This window comes from Pygocentrus nattereri, chromosome 4, assembly GCF_015220715.1.
Source record: "Pygocentrus nattereri isolate fPygNat1 chromosome 4, fPygNat1.pri, whole genome shotgun sequence".
Lineage (NCBI taxonomy): Eukaryota > Metazoa > Chordata > Actinopteri > Characiformes > Serrasalmidae > Pygocentrus > Pygocentrus nattereri.
In genome coordinates, this window is record NC_051214.1 from 44,336,789 (window position 1) to 44,354,214 (window position 17,426).

Below are 17,426 nucleotides of genomic sequence, written 5' to 3' on the forward strand. Positions count from 1 at the left end.
AATTACTTCACTGGCAAAGTGTATGAAATATGTTAGACTTTATAGAGTGTAATTTTGACCTTTTTTGGATTAATCAGTTTTATAATATCATATGAAGAGTCTCAAAACTCCTTTCTTTTACTGGTATTTTTCTCTGTGTCCGTTTATATTCCTTCTTTTCCTTCTATCTGTTTGTTTGCTTGTTTGTTTGTTTACCTTTCTCACCCCGGCCGTTCGCCGCTTAACAAATGTACGCTTAAGTTCGAACTTATAACAGTGTAATGTGCTGATTAACATCTTTATAGCTGTTATATGTGCAAAAATTAAATTATTTACAAAGAAATATAAAATATAAAAATACACATAACATTAATAAATAATGTAAATAACTGAAAGGAAATCGCGCGGCGGTCCTGAACGCGGCGTGATGAGGTCACTGAGAGCCTGTCCTCTGATTGGTCGCTCCGATAACAGCTGCGATCGCCAACAAGGAAGGAGAAAGTGGTGCGGAGGGGGGATCTAAGTTTTTTTTCTGGAGGGTGAAATAATAAATAATAGCATCAAATAGTATTTTATACTGGGGACACAGATACAGAGCGGAATCTGTTTGGAAAATCGCGTCGACATGTCGGTGAAAAAGCCGAAGCAGACTGTGCTGAACCCGGTGAGAAACTCTGTTTATCTTAACCGAGCCGCGCTCAGACCTCAGACCTGGGCTTATAAACGGAGCTTCGCCAACACTTCATCGCCTTTATTTACTGTAGTGAACTAAACTGGAGCTAAACTGCTGCTTTGTGTCTTTCCGTTCTTCAACCCGCCATGTCGACCCAGGAATCCTGGTCCGGATTGCTAATGGCAGGCAGCTGATGGGGTTTAACTGACAGGACGGTCTTGTATTTCTAGTTGTGGGATAAGCGCCTCGCACTGCTGCATAGCTCCATGTGTTCCTGCTCTATTCATAGAGTGTATGTACATACAGAGTCTTTAGTCTAGAGCTTATCTGTGTAATATTCGCTTTGACAGACTTGATCCAGCTCCAGCAGGACGTGATCATTAGCTAATGATATGACTCATCTGCACTGAAGTGCAGGTCCTGAGTTAGGCCTGAGTTGTATTTCTTGAGGCTAAAGTCTCTGTAGTACCATTTCCCAACTTTCCTGTGTGGGATTTCACAACGTAGTCAGCCAGATAACGTAAAGGAGAAGCTCACCTAGTTTTCAAAATGACTGAATAATTCAGTCGTTGAGATGTAAACAGAATCATCCAGAGTGGTTTGGATGTGAAATGGTTAATTGTAGAGAAACCTGCTGGTGATAGGAACCAGGGGTTGCAGTATCTACCAACATCCATTCTCTAAGTTGCTTCTCCCTCAGGGTCGCGGGTGGAGGGGGTGGGGGGATGGGGGTGCTGGAGCCCTATCCTAGCCGTCATCAGGCGGAAGGCAGGATCGCCTGGACAGGTCGCCAGTCCATCGCAGGGCAGACAGACAGACACTCACACACTCACACGCAGGGGCAATTTAGCATGTCCAATTGGCCTGACTGCATGTCTTTGGACTGTGGGAGGAAACTGGGGAACCCAGAGGAAACCCACACAGACATGGGGAGAACATGCAAACTCCACACAGAGAGGACCCCGGTCGCCCAGCCAGGGAATCGAACCCGTGCCTTCCTCGCTGGGAGGCGACAGCGCTACCCACTGTGCCGCCCTATCTACAAACAAATATAGTCATTTTATTTACTTTCCAAAACCACCTGGAAACCTACATATGTCTTCTGAATTTTTACAGCCCTGTTTCCAAACATATTGGGATGCTGTTCCAAAATGTAAATAAAAGCAGATGTGCAAATCATCCAACTTATATTTGACTGAATATAGTGCAAAGACAACATATGAAATGAGTTTGATTTTGATGCCGGCAACATGTTTCAGAAAAACCTTGTGGGGAACATCTTACAACTAATTAGGTTCATTGGCAACATGTCAGTAACATTCTGGTTATAAAAGAGCATCACAGAGAGGCTGAGTGTTCAGAAGTAAAGCTGAGGAGGAGTTCACCACTCTCTGAAACGCTGCATGGGCAAATAGTGCGACAATTCAGAAATAACATTTAACATAAAATAGCAAAGAAGTTGGGCTGTGATCTTCGGGCTGTCAGGTGGCACAGTGTTAAAAACAGACATGATTCTGATGTTGAAATCACTGCATGGGCTCAGAAACACTTCTGAAAAGCACTGTCGGAGAAAACACTTCATCACTGCATCCACAAATGCAAATGAAAAGACTCAAAATGTGAAATTTCTTTTAGATAGTTGTAGACGCCGCATCTTCCAGGGTAACAAAGAAAGTGACCATCAGGCTTGTTTTCCAGTGCACAGTTCAAAAGCCAGCATCTGTGATGGCATGGGGGTGCATTAGTGCACATGGCATGGGTGACTTGCACACCTGTGCCATTAATGCTGAACGATATTTGCAGCTTTAATAACATGTTGCTGGCATCAAATTTAAAATGTACATATATTTAAAAAAATCTGTTTCAGCATTTGATTTTTTTGGGGCTGCTTTCAATTAAATATAGGGTTTAATTGATTTGCACATCTTTTTTTTTTTTTTTTTACATTTTGCACAGCATTCCAACTTTTTTGAATGGATCCAAATACATTTAAAGCTAAAACACTATCACAAAATTATCATAAAGCAAGTGTCAGACAACAGCCAGCGTATATCTCGCTGTTTAATGTAATAACTTTCTATAAAAGGAGCTTTTTGAGGTGGGCGTCTGGTTCCTATCACCACCACTGTGATCAGTTCTGACTTGATAAACTCCATTCTAGAGAAACTTTTTTTTTTTTAAAGTCAGTGGAGTTTCCCTTTAAACCTAATTTGGCTTATTAGACTTTCCTACTGAGCAGCTCTCATTTGGGATTTTTCCAGCTTAGTAAGAAATTCTGCCTTTTCCTCCTGTTGTTTGTGTTGGGCAATATGGCAAAAATTTTACCATCGCATCAAATTTAACAATGCTTCATTATGTGCATCACAATATGTACTTTTTTCTAAGGTTTCATTAGTCAGCGCAGCCAAAAAAAGATGCCGTGGTGGCACATCTGAATGATCAAGAACTGTAAATATGATGATTTTTATTTAATGTTTCACACACTGCACTACACCACATTCAGTCCAGGGGTAAAGCAGGGGTATGAAACACCACTCAGTCTTTGTTTATTAAGTACTGATGACATCGGTCATCATGTGAGCTTACTCAGCTCCTGAAGGGCTTAATGATTACCTAATGAAGTGACTCTGATGCAGGGAGAACGCAAATCTATGCTGTCTAGGATACTTAATGTGTGGAAAATATGTACAGCAAGATGTTTTTAACTTCACAGCTTTATAATATAAAAGGCCTCTTATGCTTATCCACATACATAAACACAGCGCTGCTTGAAACCTGAAGCTTTTATCACTATGTACAGTGATACAGAACAAAGTGATCCAACATTATATGTTTCGTTTGGCAAAAATGTGAGAACCTTTAGAATGATCAGTTTGGTACAGGTGATAATATTATTATTATTATTATTATTATTATTATTAATAAGTTCAGTTTATATAGCGCCTTTCAGAAACCCAAGGATGCTTTACATCGTATCAAAAACCCCCCCCAAAAAAACCCAGGAGTACAGAGAGGAATAAGGGAAGGTTTTTTTAGCAGAGGTTTGAAGGAAGAGAGTGAAAAACAATTACGAAGAGTGGAAGGTAGTAAATTCATTTGGGGGCAGCAGCACTGAAAGATCTGCCACCTACAGTAGAAAGTCTAGTTGAGGGAAGTCCAGAATTAGAAGATTGGCGCGCACGAGAGGGACGGTATAAAGAAATAAGATCAGAGAGGTTTGTCAGAGCCAGATCATGTAAAGCCTTGAAGGAAAGAAGAAGGATTTTGGACTTAACCATAGAACTAACAGGAAGCCAGTGCAATTGTAGAAGAATAGGAGTGATATGAGCTACCTATTAAATATAGATCCACACACAATCAGTTTTCACAATCAAAGCCTGGTCTTTACTACACACATTTGTTAAAGCATGCCATGTCTCAGTCAAATAAGATTTCTGAGGACCATTTGCCATCAGGCTGGAAAAAGATAAAGTACTGTTTATGAAGAGTGTGGACTTTATCTGCCTGACAGGGGATCAATAGTCTACAAATTAAGAAAATTCAACACCATTGTCGACCTTCCCTGAAGTGATTGTCCAAGAAAAATGACTCTAAGAATAAGGTGTATAATATTTTGGGAGATCACAAAAAACTCTTACACTGGCTAATGTCAATGTTCATGATTCCATAGTCAGGCAAACACTAAACAAGAACAGAATGGAATGGTATCCATGGAGAAATCCGCTGTTCTCCAGACGGAACGTTGCTGCCTGTTTAAAGTTTCCTAAAGACTACTTGGATGAGCCAGAAGACTACTAAAAATATTAGATTGTTGAGTAAGGAAACAGTAGATCTTTGACTTAAATGAGGGATGTCATGTTTGGCAAAAACTCTGCATTCTAGCATCCTTATCCCAGCTGTGAAACATGGTGGTGGCAGTATTATGGGTCTGTCTTGCTGCTATCGGACCAGAACAGCATGCCATCGTTTGATTGAGCTATGCTTTCTGGATCGTATTAAGAAATTTTACAGAAGACAGTTAGGGCATTCATCCATGAGCTTTGTATTATTGGGTTTTCAGAATTTATGAATTGTTATGACATAAATGAGAATCTCATTGTGTTTTAGGTCACATTCATGCAGACATTCACACAGTGTTAAAGGATTCTATGTATTTATGTACGCATGTGTGTATGCATATATGTACATATGTATACATGCACGTACACATATAGTAACATGAGGATGAGTCTTTACTGCTGTGTTTATCTGTGGTTGTCCATAACACAATTTGAAGTTGTGAACTGAATGTAGGTTCTCTCCTGTAGGAGGTAGTTTTTTAATTTTTTTTTTATTACATTAGATGCAAATATTTCGTATGAAGAGCAACATTATTTTAAAAAAGAAAAAGGAAAAAAAATTATAATAAAATAATATTACTGAACTGACAACAGCATCATGCTGCTGTGAGTGAATGACCGCTTTGACACTCATTTTCTACTGAATAGGCCTGATGTATAGTAATAAAGGTGATGTATTCAGAAATTGAAATATATCTAAACAAATATGCAATATTTGGTTAACGGACTTACACAAAAAAAGCAAGATTATAAATAAATTATGTTTTTATTAATAGGAGACTAATCTCTAGTGATTTCTAATTTTTCAGACGATTCCCCTCGCTGTAACCATCCTGGGGGGTCTCCATCCAGGTGAAATGGTTCTAATACAGGGTTCCGTTCCCAGTGACTCTGACAGGTGAGTGGTGCTCATATATGTGTATCAATATACAGTTGAAGTTATTAGCAACCGTTTTATCCAGTTATGAATAAGTTTAATCACAGAATGTGGTATTTTTGCTCCCATGCTTGTCTGTAGCAGCAGTGCTGACACAGTGCTTTATGAGGCTTTATGAGGTTTTAGAGAGCTTGTGAATATTGACTGGCTCACAAATACTGCCGGTTATAATGCTGACACAGTTGAATTCAAGAAAAATGTTTGTAATTAATAAACCAAATAAGCATTTAGTGTTGTTTTACTCTATATGTGTATATAATACCAATGTTATATCAAAATGTTGTGTTAACTTTTTTTTTTATAGTATTGAAAGTCACAAAATACCCTTTACAATGTCTGAACTTTTTTTTGATACTAAGAGAATAGAATTAAATCTAAATGTGCATGTAGAAAGTGTAGTAAGCAAGCTGCCCTTCATGTAGAACGGTAAAAAAAAAGCTTACAAATCAAAAAAAGTTGCCAAACAGCACTCATATCACTTCGTTATTATAAGTATAAAACCCATTTTACACCAGATGCAATGCAATGCCTGTAGTAAATCAGAGCTATTCATGTTAAAATGTCAGTCATCAATGTCAAACCTGTCATACAAAGTTTTTATTAAATTAAATAAAATTCCTTTATTTATTTGTTACTGCATGAAGTATTTTTTTAAATAGACCTGATGAGCCACTTCTTACAGTGTAAGTGAGGTCATGCATATTGTTTCACCCAGAAGGTGACACACCCGCATGGTAAGGTGAAAGCACTTTCTGTTGATGTTGCATTATGTATTTATTGCGTAATATAAGACATCAACAATACAAACCTGACTTGCTGCTGTGACTGTTGGTAGCGTTCTCACCGTGTGATTTATAGCTGTATGAAGAGGGACATGTGACAACATTACAGGGGATTCCACCAATTTTGCTGAAGTTCTACATAATTAAAAGGTTAAGATTTAAATAATCATTCGGACTGGTTTGGTGTGAAATGTTCTAGTTCTAGAGAAGCTTGCTGACTGGTGGTGATGAGAACCAGACGGCCGAAGAATTTAACGCCTCAAGAAGCTCCTTCACAGGAAATTATTAAATCAAAGGTTATGAGGTTGTTGCTACCTGATGGCTAAGACTTCGATTTACATTTGTTTTGTAATAAAGTTTTAGCCTATTTAGATCAGTTCATGGCAGTTCATTTGTTCAGACTTTTCATGATTGCACCATCATCCGCATTACATATAAAACCTCAGAAGACATGTGTAGGTTCAGTGGTGGTTTTAGATAGTAAATAAAATGGCTATATTTGTGTTGTAGACATTGTGACCCCTGGTTCCTCTCACCACCACTGTAAGGAAATCAGTGTAAGGAAGGGAGTCAGTAGGTTTCTCTGCAATGAACCATTTCACATCAAACCACTCTGAATGACTTGGTTTACCTCACGATGGAATTATAGAAAAAAAGTTTTGAAAAATTGAAAACTTGCCTTCAGCCTGCATGTGATTTCAATCACTTTGTCAAAGAGGTAATATTACATTTGTTGATTTGTTTTTTGATGATATTTTCAGTAAAAATGTTAAAAAAAGAGTAAAACATACTCATTAGATTATAAATACTTTGTGATTATAAATACTCTTTACTACTGTGAGTAATAAATACTCTGTAAATTAGAAATGCACACCAAATGTTTTTTTTCTGTGTGACTCTTAAAGTGCTATTTGACCTCTTTCCACAATTACTTGCAATACAGTCTTGCTCCTCATACATTAAGGTTAAGAGTATTTTTCCCAATGTTCATATATTTTCTATATTTCTTTCTTCCTATAAACTTGTCTTTTGAAAGATTTGAGATTTTGTTATGACGCCTACAGTGTATCAGTCTGTGATGTAACATGAACGTTCAGGATCTAAACTCCTGTGTTTCAGGTTTCAGGTTGACTTTACGTGTGGCAGCAGTACTAAACCCAGAGCGGACGTGGCCTTCCACTTTAACCCTCGCTTTAAGAAGTGCCAGATCGTCTGCAACACGCTGCAGCATGAGCGCTGGGGCAAAGAGGAGATCCACTCTCAGATGCCTTTTGGGAAAGGAGCGGGTTTTGAGATCATTGTGCTGGTAGAAAAGGACGTGTTCAAGGTGAGAATATTGTTAATTAGTTGTTAAAAAAATAAGCTAAAGAACTAATAAATTTGCATTGCAATGTATTTGCTTAATTTAACTTAATTAATTGGGCCTAGGCTGTCCTGTGTTTAATTCTACTGGCTGACTAAAACTAAATCACTTTTTTCAGTTGCTGTTATTCCTTCTTACCTACAGGTGGCAGTGAATGGCACACATGTGCTGGAGTACAAACACAGAGTAGATCTGGGCAAAGTGGACACACTGGCAATATCAGGGAAGGTTCACATTCAGGCCATCGGCTTCATTCCCAGCACAGTGAGTATCAGACGCTGTCGCCATGGTCCTCAAATAAAATGACGAACAAAAACAGTCATTTCTAAGTAGATGTGACGAACCACTTTTTACAGTGTATATTAATAAAACTTCACTGTGCAAAATATGCAGCACGTTCAATAAGAGCTATTAGTAAAGTCACCATTGCAGTGATTAGTCCACTGGTGTCTTTTTAACACTGCAGTGTTTTTACTGTCCACATGGAATCCACATGTAAACTGTAAAAAGTGGTTTGTCAGATCTACTTCATGTAGTAACAAGCAATTGAACTAGTTTTATTCAACTTAAAAACTACATTGATTCACGCCTCCCATGACACAAGCGGGGAAACTCGCCAGTAATCCTCGTTTATGAATGAGGAAATGTGTTTCCACCACACTATTAGCTCTTAAAGTCACAATAAATAAGTAGATTATTGTTATTAATTTTATTTATTTATTTTTCGAAATTTCAGAGTTCTGATGTTTCTCCGGTTGCTGTGAAGAGTTCAGGCTCACATGCCAATGTAAGTAGAATTGCGTGTGTGTGTGTGTGTGTGTGTGCGCGCACATGTGTGCACAGTCTGCATGTTTTTCTTTTCAACCCTTTAACTTTTGTCTAAATGTAAATTTCAAATGTTGAAGTAATATATAAGTGGTTCCACAGTCTCGTCCTGCTCTGCAAATCTTTGTTTTGTTTTAGCTAATTTTCCTGACCAATAACAGTTTAAGGGATCTAGAAATTCCAATGTCCGATAATATCAGCCAGTATCATTTTAAATGGTCAAAAATGAAGTAGGCTCCAGTAGTTTTGTGGAGCTTCTGTCTGCAGGCTTCCGAGTAGCCATTCTGCACACAGAATGAAAATCCATTTCAATATTTTTAATGAATATAATTCAATAAAATATTCTTTCCAGTTTTTCTCTAGTAAAATAATCTTCCTTCTGACTGAGAATGATGAACTAGGACTCTGTTGTCTTACGGTGTATGAAATGTTGTGACTCGGTGTTGAGCTGCTAGTGAGCAATGAGGGAAAGGAGAGGGGCGAGAACCCCCTGCTCTGAAAACAGTTCCCATCTCTCCACAAACATGGACATGTGGAGATGAAAAATGAGTAGTACAACAGCTGTCACAATAAAAAACAATTTAATCACAATAAAGCACTTTTATAAATGTTGAATTGCTTACTCATCTTAAGAAGATGAAAATCTAGTTCCAGTTTCTCATTTTCATTAATAAAATGCATCAAAATTGCCAAAGAAAAAAGGACATAGTTGCACTGAGGGACCTCCAAACAGATGGCTACTGTCATCTTCATCATTGTCGTTAACTGCTTAATCTAGCAGTTGGGAGAGCAGAGAATCCCAGATGACCCTGTACCCCGCAACTTCCTCCAGCTCATTCCCAGGGACCCCAAGCCGCTCTCAGGCTAATCCCTCCAGCTGGTCCTAGCACAACCCCGGGGTCTTATCCCAGTAGGCAGTGCCTGGTACACCCCCAATGGGAGGCGTCCAGGGGGCATCCGAATCAGATACCTGAACCACCTCAGCTCGCTCCTCTCAATGTGGAGGAGTAGCGGCTCTACTCCAAGCTCCTCCTGGATGGCCGAGCTCCTCACCCTATCAAATAGAGTGTAGCCCGCCACCCTGCGAAGAAAGCTCATTTCCGCCTCTTGTATTCGCGATCTCATTCTTTCGGTCATTGCCCACAGCTCATTATCATAGATGAGGGTCAGGATGTAGACCGACCGGTAAACAGAGAGCTTTGCCTTAAGGCTCAGCTCCCTCTTCACCACCACAGTCCGGTACAGTGACCACATTACTGCTGCTGCCTGTCCCAGCCTGCAGCCAATCTCATGATCCCTCTTCCCATCACTTGTGAACAAGACCCCAAGATACTTAAACTCCTTCACCTGGGGCAAGTCCTTTCCCCTTACCTGGAGTGGGCATGCCTCCTTTTCCGGGCTAAGACCATGGACTCAGATTTAGAGGTGCTGATCTGCATACCAACCACTTCACACTCAGCTGCAAACCGCTCCAGTGAGCGCTGGAGGCATCCATGTGATTCGGCCAAAAGAACAACATCGTCTGCAAATAGCAGAGACGCCACGCTCCGGCCTCCAGACATAATGCCCTCCTGACCTTGGCTACTACAACTGCACGGCTGCCAGCCAGGGACTCATGAGTATCCCCAGTCCCGCCTGGTGTCTCTCACCCTGTGCAACCCCTGAGTAGGAGAGGGGCCAACCCCTATCAAGAAGTTTGGTTCCAGAGCCTATATCTAGTTGGTACCTCTCAACCTCCTGCGCAAGCTCCGGCTCCTTCCCCCCCAGTGAGGTTACATTCCACGTGCCAAGATCCAGTTTCTGCTGTGAGGACCTAGGTCGCGGGGCTACTGTGAAATGGATAAAACGGTGCTTTACTAACAGATGTTTTGTGTTCTCATTTGCCAAAGTTCTTTAACTCAGATAGCAGAAACTTAAAGGAGAATGCTGGAGGATCCTGGCTCTCTCCTGGTTTTTTTTTTTTAGGTGTGGGGAAAAAAAAAAGCAGGGAAAACATCTAAACGTACAGAGCATGGATAAATTAAACCGAGTGATAGGAATGCTGTCTTAGAAAAGTCTTTGAACACTTTCTGCTGAATAGACAGCTATGAACCCTGAAATGAGATCAACACTTTAACATACTCTCCATGCCCTCTTCTGTCATACAGGCCATGCGGTCAGAGTCTGGAGATATGGTGAGTACACCTTATGTGAGGAGATTGTAGAGTAGCCTACACCTACATCTTTTGCAGAAGTTTGGTCACCCCAGGTCAATTTACCTGTTTTATTGATCTTCTGCGTGTAAAATAAGTTAACACATGCAGAGAACACCTTTTAGTATGGCTTAGTATAGTTTTTCTGTGTAGTAGTGTGTACTGTAGAGTGGAATTGTTGTTGTTATTTTTATTTATTTTTTGCATTCATTTAAATTTAACACATTGGCGAAAAAAAAAAAAACATAAAACTTAGCATATACCTGTATATACCTGTGTGACAATACCCAGTCTCTTTTGTGTATGCTTTATATTTTAATGTTCCTGCAGTGTTCAGCAAATAAACTGGAATTGTACATTTAAATATGTGTAGGGATGTTTTTACTTATTTTCACTTAGAAAATCAACAAAGCTTGTTTTTTGACCAACATCTGCATAATACATCGGTGTGTATGTGACATCAGTGTCCAGAGATGGATAAAATGGTCTAAAGCCACACTTAAATTAAATTATTGCTATTGGTATCCATCATGTATCAGGATGGGAACTTTTGTCAAGCACTATTCTTCTCTTTTTAGGATACATTGTTATGAAATAAAACACTAAAGCTCCAAAGTCAGTGCTGTGATCAGCTACAAAGCAGAAAAGTACTAGTCCAGCATTTTTCCTTGAGTTCATGTAACTAAGGAAATAATTACATACTACCCCCTCCATCATGTAAGAACTGTCTGTTCTATACAGGAGGTGTAAAGAAAAAAGAGGTGTGAAAAGAAATTACATTGTCATGGACTTCACCATATTGTAGATACCTTTGTTGCTGTTCTGTGTTAGCTAAAGGTCAGCTAAAGCTAAGCTTCACCATTTGCCCTGTCTGAAAACCTCAAACTGTGCTGGGATATGGAGAGGCTACTAGAGTGCAGTGGTTAGTGAATAAGCTGATTTTTAGTCTCAGTTCACACCTCTTTACAAAGAAGACAGTGCTTAGATAATAACAGCACAACTGATATACAAAAATCATGTACAGTTGCCACAATTAAAAAAGCATGTGATCATAAAAACACTTTAATAAATATTGATTACTGTCTTTAACATGAAATTGCATGTTTTTTCTTAGAGTCTTCCTTTTAGGAGAAAGCTCATGAAGGGCTTGAGTCCAGGACAAACCATTACAATCAAAGGTCAAGTCAGTGCCTTTTCACACAGGTATGATGATAATATATGATGATAATAATAATAATAATAACAAACAAAACAGCAATAATAATATTAATAATAATGATAATAATAACAAACAAATCGGCAATAATAATAATAATATGATAAATTGTATAAAAAATGATCTAAATATCTTTTTATGATATTACAATATTATTGGCTATTGGCTGCTTCTTCTTGTAGTTTTTGGTTTTATATCATTTGAGCACAGCAGTTTCTCTTTAAGTTGTGTGAAAAGTTCATGGACCTATAGAGTTGTTCCAGACTTACATGATTACCTCTATTGTAAGTTAAGAATATTTATTCCATCCCCTCCAGTTTTATTATTTTGGAGATACAAAGTTTTGTTCTGACAGTGATGATATATTTACTCTGTATGGGCATCAAATATACCCAAACAGCAATACTTGCCTCATATAGAAAAGTCCCCTGAGCTGCTGGTTTGTTTTACTGTTTTTCTTGTTCATAGTTTCAGTGTAAACCTGCGTGTTGAGAACTCTGAGGATCTCGCGCTGCACCTGAACCCTCGGCTCAAAACTGGAATGTTTGTTCGAAACTCGTACCTATCGGAGTGCTGGGGTCCAGAGGAACACGACCTGGCCAGTTTCCCCTTCATAACAGGGGAATACTTTGAGGTACCGGTATCGGACCCTATTCCGACTGTTAAAAGCGTATACAATACCAGTAAACAATTTGTGATGTCAGGCGTCCTTTTTATGTGGAAATGATTTTTTTGTTTTACAAACAAGAGCAAAAGTATGGAAGCCCGGAGAGGCCATGAGGTAGTTATCATTTTTTGGATTGTTATCTTGAGATAACGAGTTACTTGTCTTGTTATCACAAGGTAACAAAGTTGTTATCTTGAAATAGCAAGTTAGTTATCTTATTTCGAGATAACAAAAGTTGTTATCTTGAGATAACGAGTTAGTTATCTTGTGATCTCAACATAACAGTATAAATAGTCTTTCCATGCTTCCGTACAAAGGTGTTAAAATAATATTACAGTGAAAAATGATTTGAAACATTTTCCCCCCTTACTCTACACGCAGTCAAGCAGGACGTGTTTGGTGTTTCAAGTTTTCTTCTTTCGTCTTGCACTGGAACTAAAAGACTAACGTAGCTAACAAGTAATGGAAGCTTAAACCCCAGCAATTAACACTGTAAACTGCATAACTAAATGCTTACACAGATGCCTGTGCCTGACTGTGTTAAGTACTCTCAAAGAGACTTAAGTTATACAGTTTTAGAAATGACATAAGCAAGTCAATTACAGAGATGAGTTATAGCTGTAGATGTTTTTAGACTGCAGTCCACACTTTTGTCTGTTTTTATAACAGTATGTCATGCAGTGTCAGAAACCTAAGCTAACTGGGGGGCTTTGAGCTTCTATAGCTTGTTAGCTACATTAGCACATTAAAACTAAATAAAAACTAAAGGGGCAAATTTCAGACACTAAATACTATTTTAGCTGCTCAGCTACATTTTAGGATAATTGTTCGTTTGTTTTCTAGCTGAACTGTTCCTTTTAGTCAAATTTGTGTTAAACAAAGAGTATAAAGGCTAGTTCACTTCAGGAATAATAATAAAATAAAAATAATAAAAGGGAATGTTTGTGAACGAACTTGAAGTTGACTTGACGAGGTAAACAAAGCTAATAACGCTTCAAAAGTTAAGTTCCAGGTGGTTATTAAGGTGTTATGATCTTATGGTATGCTAGCTCATTGCTAGGTTGTTGCAAAGCCATTGCTGTGGTATCCTAGGTCATTGCCAAGGTGTTGGTAGGTTGTTGCTAATATGTCTGTCTGTCTGTCTGTCTGTCTGTCCATCTATCTAATCATTTGGATCAGGTGTGTTGGAAGTAGGCAAATTCTACAATGTACAGGCCAGTACTGCAGGACCAGGATTCAGAACCACTGATCTAACTGGTAAATTCTTCTGTTGTCTTCCAGATGATCATCCTGTGTGAGGCACAGCAGTTTAAGGTGGCAGTGAACGGGGTCCATCAGTTCGGTTACAAACATCGTGTGCAGGACCTGAAGCGTGTGAATGAGCTGGAGATTCTGGGGGACCTGCAGTTACTGGATGTCAAAATGTGGTGACCACACCCAGCCCTGTGCCATCTTCACTGAAGAACACATACCACAGCCAGGCTAAAGGTTTTCAGGCTTAGCTCAGCTCAAACCTAGAGAAGCAGGGCGTTTCTGGAATTGGGGTTGCAAATTAATCCAGAAACTTCTGTTGGATTTCCAAAAGAAATTAGCTACTTCTGAATTATGTTGCTTTATATTTCTACCCGTGATATTAATATGCCATCTCCCTCTCTCTCTCTCTCTGTAAAATAATACTCACATATCCAGTCACTGGTCACATTATTAGGTACAACTACCTGGTGTCTACACTGATTGTCCATTTTATCAGATCTTACCATATAGGAGCACTTTGTAGTTCTGCAGATACAGATTGTAGTCCATCTGTTTCTCTGTGTGATTTTGTTGTCTTGTTAAATAGATAATGAGTGTAGACACATAGAAGGTACCTAATAAAGTTATGAGTGAGTGGACATCACATGGCTTTGGCACTGAGCTCAGAGAAACTCTTCAGTCTGGCTGTGGAGCTCAGCTTTTCTCCTCACCTGCTCCTATTACTCTACCCCGTGTGAGATGTTAAAGCAGCAGCAGGATAATATAATAGAGCTAAAACCACTGCTGTTTACTTCATAACCACTTTAGCACCTATAACTAAGCTTTAACCAGCAGACAACCAAGCCATTTTTTATTCTGTTAATATGGGTCCTGTTAATTAATTGATGAGGATGGATAATTATAAGCAATGTCTTGCTAATATTTCTGAAACCTGCTGCCTCTCCTTATAGTCTTACCCCATGTAGGACTAACCGAGCATCAGATTTCTAATTTATTCTGCAAAAAGAGAAAGATTTTTACATTACAAGCCCTCTATACTAATGCTATGTGCTCTTGTTAAATTCATCTGTTAGAGTGAAGTGAGGTGTCTGCTACTATTTCTCTATTTCTGAGTTGTTTGCTGTTTGCCTGGTATTTTTTTTTCTTTAATCATTGATGGCAATATGCCATTTCCATTTAGCTGTTTGTTTGTTTGTTTGTTTTTCTTTAAAAATATACAAGCTTCCATACCTTAAACGCAACCTCTGTATAAGCACACATGCGGTACTGTGTAAACATATTTCATTTCCAGTCAAAACAGTCATAAGGACAAGTTATTCCGTTTTCAATATCAGGAAAAAGGAGAAAACGTATTTAAAAATGAACACAAAGTGAAACAAAAGCCTCAACAACTAAATATCATTTTTTTCAGTGCTTAGTGTGTCCAACATTTACCTTTACTACTATTTTCATTCTTTTTAAGAGACTCAATTTCAACTTTTCAAAGAAATCAGTAGGGATGTTTTTCCACACCTTTAAAGTTCAGTCTTAGAACTCGGTTGCATTGTATGCTTCCCAATATCCCAAACACTTTCAGTGACATTGAATTTTGGGCTTCTTGTTTGCTTTTCTCAGTGAGGCTTCTTGAACAGCTACACATCCTTTCAGACCCATAGCGCTGAGTCATTTTCTCACAGTGAAAGGATGGACAAAAACACCTGTGGACATATTGGTGTCTACCAGGTCTTCCATGGTTGTTAGGAGTCTCATTTTCTCCGTATTTTCTTATTTTTGTTTGACATTCTCCTTCATTTTGTAAGTGGATTATTTTATATCTAATCTCTTCAGAAATGAATAACTTGTATTTAATGGCAGCTTTAACTGGAATTGAAAGATGGAATAAAGGGTGGTCTCTACGTTTTGCACAGTACTGTACATCACATGGCCTTTGGTTGGGTGGATATGAATGATACGGTTTGACTGTATCGTTTGGCATCCTCAAGGCCGTTCATCAGAACATAATGAAATCATGTCAGATCAAATAATCCAGAGCAGAAAATTTATTGCAAGCAAGGCCTATAAAAGTATCAAATAAGAAAGCACATAAATGGAACGGAGAAGCATTAGAGAATGTGACATCTGGAGACAGTTGGGCCTGAAGGCACTGGCATTTAACCCTGTAGTCTCTAGATATCATGAACACGTTTCAGATTGTCTGGGACACCTAAAATTATTATGGGGAACATTTGCATGGGCACTTCCGATCAGTAAAACCAATATCAAATCTTTTACCAAGAGAATGGGTTCAGATGTCATGTTTGCTACTTATTGCACTAATTTAGAAACGAGCTTTCGGGTTTGGCAGATGGTGGTGATTAAAAATATGTTTGAAAGAAAAACATACCTCATATTCGATGATGGATTCTGTACGAAAAGTCAAACAGCAAAATTCTGTCATTATTTGCAATCCCATGAATGTTAATCAGCAAAGAAAACTCTGGTTTCTGAAGTTTGCTTCTTTTAGTTTTGCACCTTAGCTGGGAAATTAGGTGTGCAGTTTGTACCAGACTGCCTTTATTAAAATAAAAATCTTAGGAATAAATTCCCACAGAGCTGTAAACATGAAGGTGTCAGGGAGCCCCGAGGGCACAGCTTGATTCTATGCAAGTATCCAGCAGTCTGACCATGCGGCCTTCTGCTAGTCCTCTCCATTTACGGGTACTTCACAACTACATAATTCAGCCACTACCATGTAAACAGTCATACCGAGTGGTTTGATTTCACGTGTGCTATTCTATAGTAACTAACAGACTCTACGAATTGTTCTCAGTGGTGATGATAGGAGCCAGGCATTTAAGGAGTTTGTCTCTAAAAGCTCCCTCACAGACAGTAATACATGAGATGTGGAGACGTACATGCAAGGTGTTGTGAAGCAAAATAGTCCTGAAAGAAAACACTTTTTTTAGAGATACAATGTTCTGACACATGTAGGTTCACTGGATTGGTTTTGGATAGTAAAGAAAAAGGCTATATTTGTGTTGCAGATGTGGTGACACCTGGTTCCTATCACCACCAATGTGAAGAAATCTGAGTCAGTATGTTTCTCTGCAGTGAACGGTTTCACACCAAACCCCTCTGAATGACATTGTTTACAGTCTTGAAGATTGAATTATGCAGAAATTTTCAAACAGTCTGTCAGATTTCTTTTTTTAAAGCCCAAATAAAGAACTGCTGGAACTATAACTCCACAAATGCGTTCCTTCATAGCACCTGCCGCTGGGTTGCACAAGCTTTATAGAACACTGGCATGTGTTCCATTCAATCTAACTGTGAGTTGCCAGTTTAGGTTAAAACGCCAAAGAGCTGGACTATGCTGTTGCAGCTAATCCACAAATTTGGAAACAAATGTGCCCACCACATTTCCAGAGGGCGCAATCGCCTCAGCGTTGGCCTTATCATCAGGAGACCGCAAGTTTGATCCCTGGTGATGCTACAGCCATCTGTGGCTGGAAGTCCTAGAGAGCACAGTTGGCCTTGCTCTCTCTCGCTCGGTAGGATTTTCCCCCCATCACTCAGTGGGATGCTGGCCAGCACAGCATCTGTTAGCTGATGTAACAGAACTGGTGGTTGGCGTTTTCCTCTGAACGTGTTCAGCCATCCAATGATGTTCCATTAGTTTGAAAACTAACGGTGGTGGTGGCATTTCACGAGTCAACAGAG

At 39.0% G+C, this 17,426-nt stretch overlaps 1 protein-coding gene across 1 annotated transcript; it reads left to right on the forward strand.

The window, feature by feature from the left end:
- The first annotated feature begins 451 nt into the window (after positions 1-451).
- On the forward strand, positions 452-14,963 carry lgals8a (galectin 8a). The gene is made up of 9 exons (XM_017724963.2): positions 452-643; positions 5,301-5,389; positions 7,330-7,537; positions 7,718-7,837; positions 8,310-8,360; positions 10,546-10,572; positions 11,705-11,793; positions 12,275-12,440; positions 13,755-14,963. The coding sequence occupies exons 1-9, from the start codon at positions 605-607 to the stop codon at positions 13,902-13,904; spliced, it is 939 nt and encodes a 312-aa protein (XP_017580452.1). The 5' UTR covers positions 452-604; the 3' UTR covers positions 13,905-14,963.
- The last annotated feature ends 2,463 nt before the right edge of the window (positions 14,964-17,426 follow it).